Source organism: Papaver somniferum, chromosome 10 (genome assembly GCF_003573695.1).
Source record: "Papaver somniferum cultivar HN1 chromosome 10, ASM357369v1, whole genome shotgun sequence".
NCBI classification, from domain to species: domain Eukaryota; kingdom Viridiplantae; phylum Streptophyta; class Magnoliopsida; order Ranunculales; family Papaveraceae; genus Papaver; species Papaver somniferum.
Genome location: NC_039367.1, coordinates 87,080,904 through 87,101,278, shown reverse-complemented (window position 1 = coordinate 87,101,278; position 20,375 = coordinate 87,080,904). Strand labels below are relative to the sequence as shown.

The 20,375-nt window shown below is 35.7% G+C and overlaps 1 protein-coding gene and 2 long non-coding RNA genes across 3 annotated transcripts; 2 read left to right on the top strand and 1 right to left on the bottom strand.

The window, feature by feature from the left end:
* The first annotated feature begins 1,832 nt into the window (after positions 1 to 1,832).
* LOC113316912 lies at positions 1,833 to 2,926 on the top strand. The gene is made up of 3 exons (XR_003343081.1): positions 1,833 to 1,888; positions 2,444 to 2,512; positions 2,780 to 2,926. It is a non-coding gene; the product is annotated as an uncharacterized LOC113316912 (long non-coding RNA).
* A 1,400-nt stretch (positions 2,927 to 4,326) lies between these two features.
* LOC113318592 lies at positions 4,327 to 18,399 on the top strand. The gene is made up of 3 exons (XR_003344670.1): positions 4,327 to 4,581; positions 5,024 to 5,175; positions 18,182 to 18,399. It is a non-coding gene; the product is annotated as an uncharacterized LOC113318592 (long non-coding RNA).
* On the bottom strand, positions 7,884 to 13,356 carry LOC113318591 (phosphate transporter PHO1 homolog 8-like). Its single transcript, XM_026566777.1, has 14 exons — positions 13,191 to 13,356; positions 11,953 to 12,623; positions 11,466 to 11,784; positions 11,327 to 11,375; positions 11,059 to 11,130; positions 10,484 to 10,613; positions 10,267 to 10,387; positions 9,869 to 10,127; positions 9,662 to 9,766; positions 9,536 to 9,580; positions 9,301 to 9,450; positions 8,679 to 8,957; positions 8,448 to 8,584; positions 7,884 to 8,167 (listed from the first exon to the last, which is right to left on the bottom strand). The coding sequence occupies exons 2-14, from the start codon at positions 12,536 to 12,538 to the stop codon at positions 8,044 to 8,046; spliced, it is 2,376 nt and encodes a 791-aa protein (XP_026422562.1). The 5' UTR covers positions 12,539 to 12,623; positions 13,191 to 13,356; the 3' UTR covers positions 7,884 to 8,043.
* Positions 18,400 to 20,375: the final 1,976 nt, after the last annotated feature.

Below are 20,375 nucleotides of genomic sequence, written 5' to 3'. Positions count from 1 at the left end.
TGCCCCATTCTGTTATGTTTTCCGTTTTAGAGCGTTAAGTGGTCAAATGCGTAAGCATGTGGCCCGCACGTGGAAATCGATTGACATTTATACCCTTCTGTCCACCAAGATGAAAATATAGGGTCGTATTTTCGTAATTTATTGAGATTGCCACACGTGTCGATTACAAAAATGGACGGCGAGAGATTTTTGGATTTTACATTTACCGAATTTCTTTTTTTTTAAATGACCACGGTGTCATATTAGCTAGGATCGCGACACGTGGAACATCCTAGCTAATCAACGGCTAGATTTTCCGACCGTTGTGAGAATCCGACCGTTGTAAAACCCAGCGGTCATTTTTTTTGTCTCCCCTGACTTATAAATTGTGAAGATGATCCAACCAAAAATCAGTAAAAAAAATTTTTACTGCATAATGGCTGCTACATCAAGCCAGGAATGTGAGATGTGCAACGAAAGAAATCATCAATCAATTGATTGTCATTGGATCTACACAAGGTGTAAATTAGTTCCTTGTAATGGTATTTATACATCATAAACCAATTTTCTTCAGTTTCACTCATACAAATCATCATACATAAAGAAAATACCCCATTCTGAGCATCTATACATGTTGCTGAAAGCATCACACCACCAAACTTACCAGTTAGGTGAGCTCCATCTAACCCAATAACCATTCTACAACCATTCATAAAACATTTTATCTGTGCATTATACGCCAAAATGAGACTCTCAAATCTGTTATCTTTATCATCTTTGGACCAGCTGAAATGACCTATGCTCCTTGGGTTCAATGAGGTAGCAGCTATGACCAATTGTGGTGTTTTTTTGTAACAAGTCTCAAATGTTCCATCCCTTTATGACACATAGAAACCCAATCTTCATAATTCATTTTTTCTTGTGTTTCTTCTTCTTCACTATCATCTCCACTCTCATCCTCACTTTCATCTTCACCATCCTCTTCCTCATCATAGTCCTTAAAGAGAAAGTCAGGCCTGTCATCAGGATGACACTCATCTTGATGTACATTAGGCAAATAAGAAATTGGCATGTCAATAAGATGAAACAAACAGCATGTCACAACACTTCAGCTCCACCCTGACTACAACAACATCACCCAAATATGCTAATGTCCATTTCCATTCTAGTTAACACAGTTCACAATCACAGTGATATTGAAAAGAGTAATAATAGCTCAAGAAGCTCATGCTTATACAGTTAACCAATTGCTCCACCCTGAATACAACACAGTTCAACATAGAGCTGGCAATCCGAGCCAAAACCCGCGGGTTGGCCCGTCCCGTCCCGTGAAAACTCGTGCCCGTCCCGGATCGTAACTACACAAGACGGGCGCGGGTTGTATAATTAGTGGCTTGTGAAGAAACGGGTTAACCCGTCCCGTCCCGTGCAACCCGCGGGTAACCCGGCTCGGTCCGCACCCACTGCCACTTAGGCTGCTGCGTGTCACACAATGACACAGTTATCTGTTACGTGTCATGTAACATGTTCGTTCCTCTTCATATAAAAGGAAAAAACCCTAGCTCGCCTTCCTCTTCTTTCTTCCTCTTTTTTTCTTCTTCCCTGACCCTGCTGCAGCGCTGCTGAGTCTCCTACTCTCTTGAGTAAACTTCACAGATTCACAGAAGTGACAGAAAAATTATTAGATTCATCTAAAGATCAAAGACAGGTAATCAGATTTTCTTATTTGTTTTCTTCTTTATATTAATTTTTTGATTAGCCTGCTTGAATAACAAATTGTTTGAAGTCTTGAAGAGAAATACAAGAGCGTATTGATTTTCTGGGCTCGTGAAGATCGGAGGAATACAACAATGAATTGATTTTCTGGGTTCGTGAAGAGTGAATTGATTTTCTGTTCGATTAATAATATGTAAGATGTTTTTTTTTCATTCGATTTGAGTTCAGTCTTCAGTTTGACTTGTTCTTAGTAGATCTGTTATTCTGTTTGATTTTGAATTTGATTTGATTAAGATTTTTTTGAATTTCACATGTTTTAGTTTATTGTATGATTGTAATTGGTGATGAATCTGATGATTATATATACAAGATCTGTTTGATTTGGTCATGTACTCATGTTGTTCAGTTCCATACTTCCATGATTTATTTGTTGTATTCGTATTCAACAGTTTTGCTTGTGAAATTGAAATGATAGTAATGGTACTATGGGTAATGGGTTGGAATTGAATGAGCAGTTTAGAGTTTGCTTGTGAATTTGAGATATTAATTGTATGAGCTTCAAATTGAATGAGTTTAGTTTGAATTTTGGTTGAGATTTAACATGCTTGATGTGATTGAAATCATATACAAAAGGTCTTTCTTTGTTTATCTTGTTTATCTTTTTCGAAGTATCATTCATATTACCAGCATTTTTCTACATTTAAACCAGTGTTGTTACTGCTGTACTTGCATCCTTTTTGTTTTGTAGATTGGAGTTCTAGTGAAATCTTTAAATTTTGGTTTGAGCAGTTTGGATAAGTGGTTGTCCCCTAAATCTGTAAGTACATTTTGTAAATTTAAATCAGATAAAATTTGACTTCTTTATCTTTTATGGTAATTTTCATTCTTTACAGAGATTTAGGGGATTTGTTTGATTTGTTTGTTTTGTTAGATGTTATTGTTTTGGATGACTTGAAAATGCATGTACTATAATAGTTTTGTTGGATGTCATTGTCTATGTATTTTTTCAATTTCTGTTTATGTAATTTTCATGTTTCTGAATGACTCTTTGACTTGTTCTTTGTGGCCGCTCCATCCATTTCAGGATGTCAAGTGTACAAGAGCAAGAGTTACCAGAACCAGACCATTTCAAGGATGTTATGAGTGCTGATGATGAAGATGATGATGTTGAGATGTTATGAATGTATGATACTATGATAGTATCTGTGTGACTGTGTCTGTGTTTCTTTAAGAAGACTAATTTGTTTAGTTTTGCAATTTTGAGTTTTTAAATTGATATACCAAATGAATTGGATGAATGTTAGATACTTAGGTTGTAGCTTGTAGGAAAGGAACTTTAGATGCCCTGAATGTGGAAGGAAATAGCCCAGAAATCGATTTCTGGCGAGTTGACTCAACAAAAACCAGGTAACCCGTGAGCACCCGTAAACCCGCGAGCTTTACCCGGGACGGGCACGGGTGGGATAAATGACCACCCGTGAAGAATTTCAACCCGCGAGCTCAGGCTTGTATTAACCCGTAACCCGCGGGTTGGTCACAAGCCAGACCCGTCCCGCCCGTTTGCCAGCTCTAGTTCAACATCACCACCTAATCAATCAATTTTACAGTTATAATAGCTCAAATACCTCATGCTTTTACACCATCACAGTAATAATTTCCATTTTAGCTCAAATAGCTCATGCTTATACAGTAATAATAGCTCTGCAATTTTAATTTTTTTCCCTAATAAAATTACAAATGGGGCTTTTACAGTAATTCCAAATTCAATTATCCCCTAAAAATTGAAAACCACCAAATTATAATCCCTAAATTCGTCAAACCCTAATTTTCCTCTACTACAGAAACCCTAAATCATAAAACCCCAAAAAAATCGTAAATCGAGAAACCCATCCTACAGAACCCAAACCCTAAATCGTAAAACCAAAAAAAAATTGAAGGAAGTTACCCAATTCGTCTTCCTGTCTCTCAATCTCTCACCGTCTTCCTGTGTACATCGTCTTCCTGAAGCTCATCGCCGTCCTGTCTATCAATCTCTCTCTGAAACGTTGAAGAACAATGGTGAAAACCTTTGCTCGTAATCAAAATACAAAACAAAAGTTAGGTTAACTTTTACCTGTTCTTCACCTGTCCACGAACACCTTGCCTTGCATCCAATACGTCTAATCGAGCAAGATCTTCTCTTCTTCTTCCACCCTCTCAATCTCTCATGGGTTCTCTCCTCACTCGCCTGTCTCTCTCAGCTTCTCTCTCTATCTCTGGTCTGTGTGGTTTAGGTTCGACAGGAGGAAGATAAGATCTGGTGCACACGTACGAACCACACGGGTGGAACATGTGTCGATTAAGGTGCATGTGTCGGGACCTTGGATGCCCACGTGTCATCGATTTTGGGGCACACGTGTCAAAGAGACTTACACGCTTCGTTGGGATAAAGGGAAAAAAAGACATTTCACCTAACGGTTGACTAGTCAAAGGAAATCAAAATGCCCCATTTTGACCAAAATAGAGAAAACTAACGGAATGGGGCATTTTGATTTCTTGACTAACGTCCGGGGCATTTTCAAACCTAGGGGGTCGATTTTGGGGCATTTTGTCCTTTAACCCTTCTTTTTTTTGTTCTTCCTCCTTCCCCCTATGAGAATCTTAATGGAACATCATCACTCGATCAAAGTCAATTAAATCAAACACTCAACGTCGATAGACAATCTTATTAGGGTTTTTTTCCAATTTCAACTGAACAGATTATCGTCACAAATTTGTTTGATTACAAGAAACCCCATTTCCCGACTGGAATTGGGAACTCAAAGTTTGGTTTCGTCCCCAACTTCATTCTCCATCAAACCTAAATTCAATGGATTAAACAATTCTTCCCAAATCAAAGTTCTTCAGGTAAGTGTCATCTAATGACGTATATAGATTACATGATAACATAATCATGTGCATGTGTAACAATCAGTATAGTAGTATACCCAATTTTGTAAAATTGTCAGTCATTAGCTGGAATGTTGTTTTGTGCAAAAAAAAATCATTATTCTTAGGTAGAAATAGGTTTCTTCAATTGTTGAGTTTTCGGAGATTTGGTATTCCAGTAATTGGTTAACTTTAATTTGCTTTTGAATTTAATTTTTATTGGGTGAGTTTTGTTTTGATTCTGCACAATTATGTGAAATTAAGAGACATTTTTATGCATAGAAAATGTTAGGTTCTCATTTAACGGGTTTTTCTAGAATAGAATCAGTTTACTGGACATTAAGCAATGGCTTCGCTTGAACATTGAGTAGACTTTCTTATGGAATTGGGATATCTAAGATATTAACTATATGTAATGCAGTGGTTGAATCGTGTATGTATATCATGTAAAGAGATGGGTTTGGAAAAAAAATTGTGTCAATGAAAATTTTCGCGTTTTTACAACGAAGCGGCAGGCCCATCCGTGCTTCTGGACTAGAATACATGCTGCTAGAGTCGTTTCCAGAGTTGCAGGTACAAAATTTGATCATTGCTATGATTATTGACAGTATTGTTTTACATTGTTAATGACTGTGTGAGCATTTATGATTTTGTAGTAACATTCTTGGTTTAAGTCTTAACATACATTAATGAAAATGTAAAACCTAATGACACAGATCTGCAATGCTTCTTCATCTTCTTAGAAATAGCTAAAAAAAAACTGCTAAAGACAACGGTTAAGGGCTTCACTTAGTTAATCTTGCTAACTTAACTTTCACTGAAGGTCTAGATATGTATGTTTCGTGGAATTGCCTATAGTATTGACTCATTATTTACCATAATAATAACGTAAAAATTAAAAAGTTCATTCCAATTTTAGAACTTTTACTAATGTCCAATCATTCGTATGCTTCTTCTCTTGGGAGATGAATTCAAAAAAATACCACATAAGAAATTAGAATATGCTGCAAATCTCAACTTCCTAAGCTAATCAACTTAATTGTTAGGAGGATAACATACGCCCAAATGTATGCTTCATCAATTTTGCTGATTAAGCCAGGCTAGATACAGGAGAAGCATACAATCCACCTGCAGAGAGAATGAATTTTTTTTATCAAGATTTGGAAGTTACAACCGAAAATCAAGTAAAGAGGAGGAATAACTACTAATAAACAAACAATTCCGGAACAAAAATAAAATGCAATTAACATTTTTACCTGATCAACCTCCGGGTGTACGAAAATGGTGACAAGTCCGAGTTTTTCAGAGGAAAAGTCATAATGATACAAGTCATAATGAACCATATCACCAATTCGCCATGATTTTTCCTTTTAAGTTTGTAATTTTTAAATCAATCATACGTTGCCAAGTGTCTTCACCTAAATATTGTTACTTTATGGATTCCAAATTAAATTTGGTTTCTTTTTTTTAATCTTTTTCCTATTCTTTTTAAACCAATCATACGTTGCCAAGTATCCTCACCTAAATATTGTCACTTTATGAATTCCAAATTGAATTTGATTTTCTTTTTTTAATCTTTTTCCTATTCTTTTTAAAATCCAAATTAAATTTGATTTTCTTTTTTTAATCTTTTTCCTATTCTTTTTAAAACAACCATACGTTGTGAAGTGTCCTCACCAAAACCGTTAGTTTCACAAAACCCGAAAAAACTTATTTCGACCAATAGAAAAAGAGGATTTTTTCACCGTTGTTGGGTGCATGACACATTAGTTTGGTGAATAATATGCTGCAGTAAGTCGAACCAATAGTGGCACATTGGAAATTGCTATCGGATCCTTCTACTCTAATTATCCAAAGTGTTAGCAATTTGGGCCATTGATGTTCAAACAACTCGGTGAGGTACAAACAAATATCGGCATTCCAACTCATACTAAGCTCTGTAAGTTGTGGAACATCCAACTACAGAATTTTTGGCTGCCAAAGGGGTTTTACATGGCTTAGTTTTAGACTGAAGCATTTGCATCATAATTCGCACAACATGAATTATTTAATGTTTCCCAAAATACAAGTTGGACTTGCTTGCACAACAAAAAAAATAAAAATAAAAATTGATAGTGTATTTTGCTATCACAAGGAATACTGCACATGTACAAATCTCGGGGATAGGACTAGTCATTCATTTTTTGTTTAGTAAGTCAGTCTTAGACCTGTAATCAATTCCTCTTCCTCAATTCCACACAGATTAACAAAAACATAGAAATTAGAGACAAATGATTAAAACAGGGAACAAAATCATGCCCTTTGCTGCTGTTGTATAGTTCAAGAGACATTTGAGCAAAATCTCCATTTGATGAAAGGAACACAAGAACTCAGATCACTTATAAAATTCTCATAATAAGAAGAACACAACCTTAAAAAGTTCATAACAATTGAGATCACATAATAGACAAACAATTCCAGAAAAAATGCAATTAAAAATTTTACCTGATCAACATCTCAAGTCCACAAAACTGAACAGCTGCCAGAGTTAGATTATGTTTTTGATATATGTTGTTATTGTTGTTGGAATATCGCCATGATTTTTGTTGATGGATGAAGATCTGTAGCTATTTTTGGCTCTGTAGGTTTAGGGTTCTTTCTTTTCTCCGCCCACTGTGGTGGTGGTTCTGAAGCTACTTCTTGTAAGTTTCACAAGGTCTGCCCTTTAAGTATTAGGGTTTAATTGGGGTCTTGTCGATCGTCCAATATATGATCCAACGTATGCCAAGTATTTCACCACTGACCGTAACTTCTGACCGATGCATAAGTAATTGATGGTTGCGATTTTGTTTAGATACACGTGGGAGGTGTCCAAAGTGCGATGATCCTATCCCTTGGGGTGTCACGATGATGCTATGTCATTTAGGCGACACTTGGTGGCGCAGGAAACATTTGCACAATGCAAATGACAAAAAAAAAATGTGACTAGTAGTTGTAGATTGCACTGTAAGATGCAACTAAATGTGGGAGTATCTCATTTCAGCACTTTAAAACCCACAAACTTTTACCTCCATTTCACCCCTCTATGATTGATTGTTCACATTTTTAGTATGATATCCATCCATGTGATCTTTAGCTATGTGCTTAGCTGAACAACCAGACTAGCAAATCATTTCTGGATGTTGTTAGGCGTAAAAACAAGAGCTGGGATGGGCAGTCATTCTGGTGACAGTATCTGACTTGCTGTTACCAGTTAACTCTTCAACCTTGATGGAAATTGGCAAGAACTTTGTATACTGACGCTAGATCATTACGGTCTTTCTTACTTGAATCATCAGGAAGCCTACACAGTTTGCTCGATAGATATACAAGTCCCCTGAAATTTGAATAGCTGGGGGGAGTGTCATTCACCTGTCTCTTTGGCTTTCAAGTGGTGTAACGTTTCAACTGTTAGCTAGTTTTCTAGTCATCCTTGCTACTATCTTCATCCTTGCCACTACTCTCTTCATCATAGTAATTGAAAGGGAGTGGGACTGACTTGAATGCACGGAACTTTCCGACATTGTTCAAGTGCTCGTTCTCCAACCTGATTTATTCACAGTACCCAGTTCCAGCTTGGTTAAAACTTTAAAACAGTAATAAAACTTGTATCAGAAAAAATATGAGAACAGACATGGTAAGTGTATGCAACATTTTATCAGGTCACATGGCATGGATTTGGCAACTGATGTCCTCATGCCATGTCAAATAATCTCATAATTTGTGGCTCATTTAAGAAATGAAAAAAAATATGGACCACACCAACACATATTCTCATCCTGAGGTTTAGCATTACGTGGTCAATGAGACAATAGTAACATACATACCTGAAAAAATTCCACATCCCTCGACGGAGAATCTCCAGACATGCTACTATGGTGGTTAAGGCTGTTCGATGCAAGAATGTCACATGGAAGTTCAAAACGGATTGCAGCCAAGCAAGTCTTAGAATGACGTCAAGCACCTGCATCATAATAATTGAGTATTTGAGAATTTCGAGCTTAAAAAGATGATACAATGTCATGGCCTAATGATAGGACTATAGCATACATAAATACCATGGCTATGAAGTACACGCTAGTGTGTGAGATGAGAAGTTTGTCTCTCAGCCAAGGGTTCTTTGAATGCCGTTGAAGAAGCCCCCAATCCTTGACGATGTCCCAATACGTATTCATGATTGCTGCAACGGCAGAGCTCACTCCAGCCACTACTCTCCAACTCGTTCCCTTCTTTAAATCGAACGCGGTCCTCATTAGGACTGCAGTTATTGTCAGGAGGTATTTTAAACCGTTGAATGCCTGAGACACATCTTTCTCTTCAACCCACCGACGGAGACACTATAATAAAACCACATACTAACAAGGTTAATAGTTTGATGGGGACATTGGGGAACCCAAACAACACACGTAAAGGAAAAAAGATTGAAGATTTGTATGCTTTGCATCTTAAATGAGTTCACACCATAGTATAGTATTGTTTGTCGCTACATATCATAGTTTTTTAGTTTTCATACTAAAGATTGATGCACAGTTCAATTGGGCAACAACTCCGGAAAAACTTGTTTGTCTGAAAAAGATTTTTAAAAGGTGGTGGTCCTAGGCTAACAGTTAAGAATCGGTGCCTTCAATATTACACTTGAATACTGTTCAAAAGAAAGTACAACACAAGATGAGATTATACCTGGAGCAACCGAGACCAGTATGGGAGAACTGCTACAATGAAATAGAAAGAATTGTAGATGGCACTCTGGTGACAATTGTTCCGTCTCTGGGTAAACTCTCCCCAACCGTAGTAGCAAATATAGAACTCAAGACTCCTAAAGGCCTGGACCTGAAACGTAATTGATGCACACCAGTTAATTTGTAAGAGAATGCCCTTATTTTTGTTATCAACCAATTATTCGCATCATTAATACCTGGCTAGTAAGTTGGTCTGCCAAGAAAAAGTCAATGAGTGTAACCTGCGAATGCAAAGATTAAGAAACTGTAAAACATCTCAGCTATGGGTTTAGTCTGCAGTTTTTGTTTTAATGGATATGTACCTTGTAGAAAGGAGCACAAATACAGCGCCATATTGATTTGATGAAGAAAAAACGACCAGGACGATATATAATGTTGAAAGGGCAAAATGCTATGGCAAGTACGAGCTGCACATAAAACACAAAGCAAAGGTCTGTGGTTATGTCATGTATTTCAAATCCCTAGGTAATTCTCGCTTCAAGAGGTGTCTTCTGCTTTCAAAATCTTACAGTAACTAATCCCAAAGGAACTAACTCGGTGATTGTCTGATATCTTTGAGTGCCTGGTTCCATCTCCATGTCCAGGTTTGCAAGGACACCAGCTAGTGAAATTAATGTCAGACCAGCACTTAGGAGAAAGACTTCCCTGTATCCCAACTCAGTCCCTTGCTTGAAACCGAATATAAACGGATAGTTGACTCGGTAACATCTCCAGAAGTATATGTTCACGGCATACATGAGCATATGCAGGATGACATATGCAAATAAACTGAAATAAAATTATATGAAGAATTCAGTTAAACAAGGAAATGGACTAATAACGTAAGCAAAGATAGAGACTAGACTGAGTACTCGAAAGAATTGGAAAAGAAAGAGCGAGAAAAAAAACCACCGATGTCTTCACTTGCCTATAAAGTGGAAATATGTTTTCCATGTACAGAGTTCTTCCTTCCTTATTCACAAGCTTCCTCGCATTTATAACCAAAACAAGAGCCACTAAAAGAGCTGTCGTACCGCCAGCAAAATATCCTGAATAAAGTATATTAGTTAATGCCTCATTAAGATGTTAAATTAAAAGCAACTTGTTTTTGAAAGTTTAATTCATGATGAACAGGTTCAATTTACCTAGTAAGAACGTGGTTTTGTGCTTTCCTTTTTTTGCTGTTGGCCTCAAGGATTTCATACCTTTTCTGCGGTCTGAGTTACAGAAGTGCTTAACAAATGTGGCCTCCACTCTGTCCAAGATCGTAGTAATCTGTGAAGTGACACTATCACATAAGATACTGCACCTAAAACCATTACAAAAACTGAACCTGTGACAGTTTTAAACCATACAGAACAGAAATTTGTCAAACAGCCAAGTCATGGAATATGGGACAAAGTTTAGAGTTCTGTCAAGGTGGCACATGTTGCACTAAATGCAGCCGAAGCATATTTGCTCCAAATGCAATAAGAAGATCCCATAAACAGAGAGTGAAGCAATCTTTATGTCGCCAGGTATAGAGATGAATTTGGTAAACATATACAGCAGAGGAAACAATTTTGACTTGGAAATTTGAGCTCTTCAATTGTGTTTAGAATGATTAATTTCAATGTTTTTAGAGGGATTTCTTTATAAAGCATTCAATTCTATTGATAAATAATAAAGACTGACCAAATTGCGCTACTTATCATTGATTAGTGAAAACATTTGAACGAACCTCATCAGAGCTGCCAATGTAAGCGTTGTCCACTGCTCTTAGGTAAGATTTTGACGCACCCCTCAAAGTAATCTACATGAATACAATGCAAAAACAGAGATATAAACTGTAAGCATAACCTTCATCAAATCTAGTCAACGTTATTTGGCATACAGGGAAAGCAGGCAATATTAAAAGTAAAACACAGGCCTTAGCCAGACAGTACATATCCTTGCGACAATTTGCCTTAAAAAATGAAAGCATTGATATACTGATGAGAGTTACTGACCTTGTCATACTTCTTCATCACCTTCGACAGTGCCAACAGATTCATAAAGCTGGCGCATCAAGCAGTAAAATAATATGTTAAGTAAAACAAAGTTATATACAGAAAAATTCTGAAAGCCAATTTACTGCTTGTTTCGTACCCATAATGTTTTAGTTGGCGAAGCTTCCAGTGGAATTCAATAAAAACCTGCTTGAGTTGCTCTTCGGCATTTTTCAACTGCTTCCTGTTAAATTTCAACTTTGTATCTTTGGATTCCTTGTGCAGCATGGCTTTTATAGTTGACTTTGGAGTTTCGGGTTCGTTGTTGATTTTAACATGTTCAAGAATTTCTAGGGGAGCTGGTTTAAAGTTGTCATTGGCACCATCAATTTTATCAATATTGACACCTTCATTAGAGTCCTCGAGATCTTTTTCATTTGCTGTCCCCGTTTCGTGTATCACTAACATTTGCTCTTTTCCTGCAATTTTAGAACATCACAAAGTTAAAGAAAAAATCTCCAGATTAACCCATGTAGAATCTCTGAGACATTATAGGTGGCACATAGCAAAGTACTAGATTCCATAGTTGTATCTAGCTATTGCAGTAAAACAGTGATGTCAATTCTATACATGCTGCAGTCACTTACTTGACATTCTTGGGGTGCTTGGGTTAGAAACAGTTGAAGTAGCCAAGCTAGCAACATCAGCCACGAGATCTCTCACTGCACCAGACATATCAAGACTTGGATTTTCGACCTTGATCCGTAGCGCAATTAGCGCATCCATTTGTTTATTAAGCACAGCGACTTCGTTCATAACCTCCTCAACCTTGTCCTTGTAGAACTTATCAACCTTGCTGAATTCATAATCAAGTCTATCAAAGAAAACTACTTCTTGGTCAGTTGCATCTTCCGAGGGTATAATGAACTTGGTCTCGTATTTCACATTAGAGTTTGCTCCTTGCACTTCCTTGACCACTATAAATTGATCTTCAATATCTCCTCCTCCATTAGGATTTCTGAAATCACTGTTTCTTTTGTTTAATCCACTGAAAGACCTGTACAACCTCAAATCTCGAACCAACGCTTTCTGTTGCGTTTGTCCTTTCTCCACCTCCTCCTTGTGTTTGAATCTAAGGATGTCCTTCAACAATGTTTTGAGATATCTATAGTCTAGGTATGCTTCCTTCCACTCAGGTAACATCTGTGACAAATACTCCTTTCCAAACTTCATCTTCACTAATTAGGAGTTCAATTCAGCTTCAATTGCTCATTAACATATGAAATTGCAGTTTCTAAATGGAATTTCCACTTAAGCACTGAGAAAGAAGAAGAAAAGAATAAGGAAAAAGGCTTTTAAAAAACTAAAAATCAGGATAAGAATGAAATGAAATCGGCTAGAGTTAGTAATGAGAACTGAAAACTGGTTAAGTAGAGATAAAATCAGATTTCAATATAATCAAGAACTAAACTGGTTATTAGAAAGGGAAATTGATCATAATCCTCCATACAGAGTAGACAGAATTATGTAAAAACATCCGAAAAATCAACTTACATTATTACTTCCATTAACAGAACCAGGAATTTAATCAATGTAAGAAATCGTAACTCTCACTTAATACAAAAGAAATCGTAATCCTCACTTAAACCAAAATCAGAATTCAAGAGAATCAAGATATATACTAGTAATAGAATACAAAGAAGAACCATAATCCAAAAATCAACTTCCATTAATAGCAGTAGCAGGTAGGAATTTAATCAACATCATTATATGGAACTTATGTTCGCCATTAATACAAGAAAACTACACTAACAAATCCTTCTTATAGAAACACATTAAAATCTAACTAAGCATTATACTAGATTATGAAGAAATGAAAACATACCTCCTTATCATCATCATCATCATCTTCTTCTCCGGTTTCTTCTTTCGCCGGAAAATTGGTTTGGAGTTCAGTATACTTGCAGCTTTAAGCTCCTCCTACACCTTTTTCCTTTTTTTGGTATACAACTAGAAAAAAAAAAGAAGAAGGAACCAGAATATTTTCAGCCTTCTCTCTCTACTCTAAAAAATCACACTCTTCGCTGCTGCTGCGACGTCCTTCTTATCAGAACATTCTGTGCGATGCTGCCTGTCACATCCCGAGGGAGGGGCGCGTGATATTGTATTTATTTGCCTGATATGACGGGACGGGGGTCTACTCTGCATTTAATTTTTGTGTTGCGAGTCCCTCGTCGACTTTTTTACTGTGCGGGGCATGTAAAGTGGCTTCATAATTACAACAAACAAAGCACACATACCACCACTTTTTGTATTAACATGAAAAAGTCAAAACAAAACAACAAAAATGGATGAAACACATGCAAGCATTTTGCCATTTATAAACTATATACTATAAATAAATAGTTTATTCATATTCAAACACTATAGAGTAGACTACAGTGATAATTATGAAAGGGGATAGTTGATTAGAATCATAGATACGATTACTTACTGCGAGAACATGCCAACGGATTAGCTAGGGAAGTGATGTTTATTCATAAAATTGATTAAAAAGATCAAAATCAACGATTTCTGGGTGAAATGGACAAGTAAAATTTGGTAGTATTTAAATGGACGAAAATGTAAAAATAATCAGGATGTAAAGAGTTTCATCCTACCAATTTTCAAATGTTTTTTCTTATTTTTAATTTATATCATGATTCATCCAGTTTTATCCTCCCTCTTTTTTAAGTTTAAGTCAGGATGAATCCAGTTTCTATCTTCCGTTCTTTTTTTGTGTTCATTTCACCCATACTAATTTTTACTCGTCCATTTAAACCATGTTTTAAAAATGTTTGGACAAATGACCCATTTTCCGATGTTTATTCTTATTATTCGTTTAGACGGAATGTAAATTTACAAATCTAAGTCAGGAATCCGAAAGTACAAATGATACGGACGGATTTAAATGATACTAACACATTTGCGGACTATTCAGATATAATTTGCGAATTTACTACGGGCCAATTACAGAATGGTCATACTTTTTGTAATTCGTTCACAAAATGATCATACTTTTGTATTTCGATTACAAAATGGTCACATTTCCATCCGATTTTAACATTTTTGAATAAAAGAGTGTTAACTTTTTTCATAATACCCTCCTCCAAAATACCCTCTTCATTTAATAAATTGGTTGATGTGGTGGTGATGAAGCGGTGGTGGTGGTGGTGGAAGCTTAAGAATCTTCATTAAACCCCAAAGGGGAAGCGATGAACCCTTAATAGTATGAACCACTTAACTCTTTATTTAACGAAAGTACGACCATTTTGTAAATAGTTTATAACAGTATGACTACTTTGTAAATAGGGTCTTAATAGTATGACTGTTTTGCAATTTTTCCATTTACTAACCAGGTGAATCCATCCTGGTCCAATCCCACCCCTAGTTAGCAATTCTGGATACGGATAGTAGTTCGGGATGGCGTACATACGGAAATTATACGGATAAGAATAGGTCGGATTCGGTCAAAATCCGGTCAATGGTTCGTTGTTCGGACAGTAGTTCGGAACGGCATAAGTACGTGCATATTCGTTTTATAAATGTGAATTCGGCACTTCAAATTCGCCTTACATATATGATAAATTGATAAGTATTATGACCTTATTACGAGACTAATTTTATTTGTATACGATTTATAAGATGAAAAAATACATTTTAACGTGATTATTTACCAAGAAGTAAACAATTTAATTGCATAAATGTATTATAAAACGAGTTTATCGACATTTAAACAAAAATCAACACATAAAATACTGGTTAAACAACTACCAAAAGAAAATTTTAACTGAATAATTGTATTCCAAACAAAAACCAATCAACACAATTATGGTCAGAGAGTTACTTATGAGTGAGCGAGGTTGGGCTCGAATCTTGTTATACGTAATCAATTATTCAAACTTTTAAATTGTGAGGCCCATATAATGCGCGAACTAGGTTCGGAATTCTAGTTCAGAAATATCATTCGGATACAGTCAGTTCGGATACGTTCGCGAATCATTCGTGAGGTCCATATAATCCACGAACCTGGTTTGGAGTTCAAATAGTTTTCAGATTCGGCCAGTTCGGATACGTTCGCGAATCATTAGGGAATGATTAGGAGAATTACTAACTAGGATGCCCACCTCTACAATAATCTCATATCGACAATCAATGCATGCCCTGTTGCAAGAAAAAAAATTCTAATCCACTGCCCTACCCCAGTTGGGGCTGCACATGGTTCGGTTTTTGGCAATACCTAAACCGAAACCAAAGTACTCGGTTTTCCAATAATGAAAACCAATAAAACCATATAGCCTATTCGGTTTCATTGGTTTCGGTTTCTACTCGGTTTTGTTAAAAACCAGACGGTTTTTGGTTAACCGAATGATTTATAAACAATAATGTGTCAGTGCTTTATAGTTTACACAAACAGTACACCTAATACTACAAGCGTCAGAAAAGTTTGCTGGCAACATATCAGAGACATAAATGACGAGCAACTAAAATGACAGCAAAAGACTTTAACTCGAATAATCCTCCTAAGAGTCCTAACCATTCATTAACTACAATTCATCAGTGTGAAAAGATTCATTCTATTATGAGAATAATAGAGGTTCGCAGTATCGAGCTAAGAAAACCCCCAAATATCTTTTAACTACATACTAATTAAAACAAAACTAGTTCAAAAGAGAATTAAAGACGGCAAAAATAGAAGAGCTTAATGCTCCCCTCTAACATCCACGGCTAATATTAGTTCAATTCTATGGCCAGTAACAATCGGTTAACCATATGGTTTTCGGTTCGGGTTTTTTAAGAAACCTAAACCGAAACCAATAGTGTCGGTTTTTTGGGACTGACAATCACAAAAGAACCATTGGGATATGGTTTCGGTTCTGTTCGGTTTAAATTGTTCGGTTTCGATTTTGGTTTTCGATTTTGGTTCGGTTTTGTGCTGCCCTAACCCAACAAGTGGTTTCTTAGAGTAGCGGGAAAACATACGACCGGGGGAAATGATACAATAATAAATCGGCTCTATCTAGTTCAAAGTCAAACTCCATGGTCGTTGGTCATATCAGTGACTGTGTGAGAATCCCAACAGAAAGTGGTGGACCAAATAGCATTAATGGATGCTTACCCAAATCCCCGGTCAGCTGTGTTTATTTATTTATTTATTTATTTTGTTGCTGAAATCAAATCACGCGATTTCGGTGGGAATTGGTGGTTAGAATTTTCCCATCCTGGTTATGTGGCGTACAGCCGGTGCGTATTATCACACTAGCATGACTAATCATATCCATTTCTCAGCCAGAACTTATAGCAAAGCAAGCCCAAGCCGAGTGCGATTTAATTTTGTTGATCACCGTAGTACAAAAGTCAGTGCCGTATGTAATGGAAGAAAATAAAAATTGTAGGAATACTTTCCAATCCAAAAGCACACAAACAGGTGGGTAAAAACAAAAAAAAATTCTCAATTCTAACACCATAGTAATTGCGACGACTTTAGAGATTGTGTTCATTATCAGGGTGTATTGGATGATGATTTATGCGGATAAAATTAAATATTAATTTACCTGAATCCAGCAGATTTATAATGTTTCTTAAAAGAATCTTATAGATTTTTATAGATATATATAATTTGGATTATAACGGATTAATTTAGATTTATAAGAATTAAAGTGGATTACCAAATTGTTATAATATAATTGAAAAAAAAGGTCATCATTTTTCCCTATCGGAAAAAAAAAGAAACATTCACAAATTGAGGTGGTGGCAGTGGTGGGTGATGGTGGTGGACTTGCTGGTGGTGGTTGTTGTTGGTGGTGGTGGTTGGTGGTGGAGGTGTTGCTTGTGGGTGTGTGGTGGTTGTTGGTGGCCGATGCTGGTGATTGGGTGGTGGTGGTGTTACTGGTTGGTGGTGTGTGGTGCTGGCGATGGTTGATAGGTGGTGGTTGAAAAACATAGCATAATGTGATAGAAAAAAAAATGTCCATAAGTATCCATCAAACTCTTGTGGTTTGGGTTGAGATTGATATGAGATAATAATACACATATTTTGTCTACAAATATCCATAACAATCCATATTTATCTTGGCCCTTAACTATCCAAAGAAATTTTAAATGAATTGAATACCATGGATATTTAATGATTTCTTACATATCCTAATTGAATACCTTTGAGTTTTTAGGATAGTTAAATATCCTTGTAAATCCTAATGCAATACACCCCTGTAAGTATGGTATGGTGTTTATACCAATTTTAAAAGCTATTTATTTTTGGACTCAATTAGGTAGATAAGTCAGGAATCAGGAACATAATTTCGGAATAACTTCTAAAACCAAAAAAATCTGTTTTCTTGGGTGAAGTAAATTTTTAATACTTCTAATTTACGGGATTAGCTTTTGCTTATGTTACCAAAACAACCCTATAATTATTTCCGAAAATTCTCTGATTATATTATTTTTAAGTAGTCCACCATAAAAAGAATTTTTTCCAAATTTCACGATTTGAGTTTCCAAGCTAGAAAATGCTCCAATGTAAGGAGTTATATAACTCTCACAAATCGGCTCGATTCTCTCTCCTCTCTAGGGATATAGTCAACCAATAGTCAAACCAAAAGTCAACTTAAGTCAATCTTGATTCCTCTCGATTAATTTGATCGGATCTAATGTGATTCCTTCGATTTTTGTTTTCTTTCTTTGTTTGAATCTTTCTATGTATAAACTATGTTTTGATTTTGGTGTTCTTATAATTTTTCTTCTTCTTCAAATCCTTTATTTTAATTATTTTTTTCCTTGTTTCTTCTCCTTTATGGTAATCCCTAGTTCTAATGATCTTTTATCCTTTAATGGCAGCTTAAAATCTTTCTTGCTTGTTTCCACGAATTGGTGTAGCTGTAATGCACTATTACATTATGGGGTATCCTTACAGTTGACAGTCTCAAAGTTGGTATTTTCTAAGTTGGCCTTTTATTGCAATGGTGCATACGTTGTTTATCGTTACCGGTTCATTTCATGTTTATCTGAGTTGGGTTCATTTTATTGGATATCATGTTTCACCTTTATGGAAATTAGTCTCGTCGTTATCCATCTCTTTTCAGTAGCTAGCTTTGATTTTTTTCAACCTTTTATTTGTTATCTATATTTTTAAACCTTTCACCCACACCTATCTTCTTAATAATTTGAAACCTCCTACAAATTTTGATTATAAAAACTTCATCATTCAATCTCTTTTCAGTCACACCCTTCTCTGTTCTTACAATATTCCTCTTTTTTTCATCCTTGTGGCGCCTAGACCTGTTATATCAAATATTTCTCAGAAAATGAAGGAAGTTTCAATCAGCGAAGAACCTATTATAAGGAGGGTTTTTATGCATTCTAATATTGTAATTTAGATGGAGTCAGAGATTGGAGGTATAGTCTTTGCGGGTGAACTTTATGTCCCTGGTGTTATGATCAGGAAAGATGTTGAGTGTGTTGTTAAATTCATCTGGCTTCACTTAAAAAGACATAATCAATGGTTCGTTTAGGTGCGTAGTTTGGTACCTAATTTTTCTTTTATCAAATTTCAAGTTAATGAAGATAAAGAAGTTATTCTTTTTGGAGGAGCTTGGAATTTTGATGGTCATTCGATAGTTTTGAAAGATTGAAATTTAACTATAAATTATCATCAGTTAGATTTATAGGTTTTACCCTACTGGCTATAACATAAGTATCTCTTACTTGAATTTACTTTTGCTGATATCCTGAGAATATGATTGGTAATATTGTTAGTAAGGTTAGAGTTGTCAAACCTGATGGTGTAAACCCTCATACTTCTTCGCAATACAGAGCTTTAGTCCTACTTAATTTAACACACCTCTTATTACTGGTATTATTATTGAAAATATAGATGGAGTAACTAGATAGATTGGGTTCATTTGTGAGAAGCAGTCGTATCGCTTTTGTTCTGATTGTAAGGTATCTAATCATGAAGAAAATGATTGTGCAAATATGACTCATAGAAGAAATGAATTGAAAGAAATTGTTCTAGGTTTTGCATTTGCTGACCAATTTTGCCTCCTCAAAGAAATCCTAGACAAGAAGCTCAATTTGTTTTGTATAATTTTTCTCAAAGGCGTAATAGATTGAGACATCCCATTGCTTAAAATCAACCTCGACCTTTTGATGGTATGCATATATCCATTTTCTCGGCTATTAATTATGATGCTGGAGATTCATCTTTATAAGACAACCACTCTCAACTTTCTTCATCTATAAGGCCATATCTATGATGACTGGTGATGGTGCTAGTACTAATAGTACTAAAAAGAGATATCATCGAGTGAAAACTTTGCTTATAACTTCTGAGACTCAAGTTGAATTTTCTGAATTTAATAATAAAACAATCACTACTCTTGTTGAAGAAACTGTTTCTGTTCAAGATGATATCACTAATGCAGATCAGGATAATGTGTAGGACATTGTTGCTGCTAATGCTATCAATGCTCAGAATCACATCGATGCATGGTAACATGTGTATATCTTAACTTATCACTCTTATTTGAAATTTTCATTTTTTTTGTTCTTTCACTTTTCTATTTTTGTTATCTTCATTTTGATAGCTTTTTTATTTTACACAAAATGAAAAAAACTTCTTAGAATTATCAAGATATAAGAAACCCCCATACTAGAGATTATCTTACTTTTTGTTTAAACAACAGTGACCACGATAATTTTTTCTTATCCGAAACTAAAACTCAAGCTAATAATATGAGACTTTATCTTTCTCGGACCAAATTTCCTCATAATTGGTTTGATCCTTCTTTGGGTTAATCTGGTGGTATTGCTATTGCCTGGAAACGGGGAATAAATATATAAATTATGCACACTACATATCCATGCCATTATTCATACCCATGATAACAATAAGGATTTTTTTTATTGCCTTTATATATGGTGCTTATGATGCTATAGATAATCAAAATCAGCGGAATCTTATAGATATGGATTCTTCAGTTGATTTTCCTTGGGGGTTACTAGGTGATTTAAATTTTACAATGCATGATTC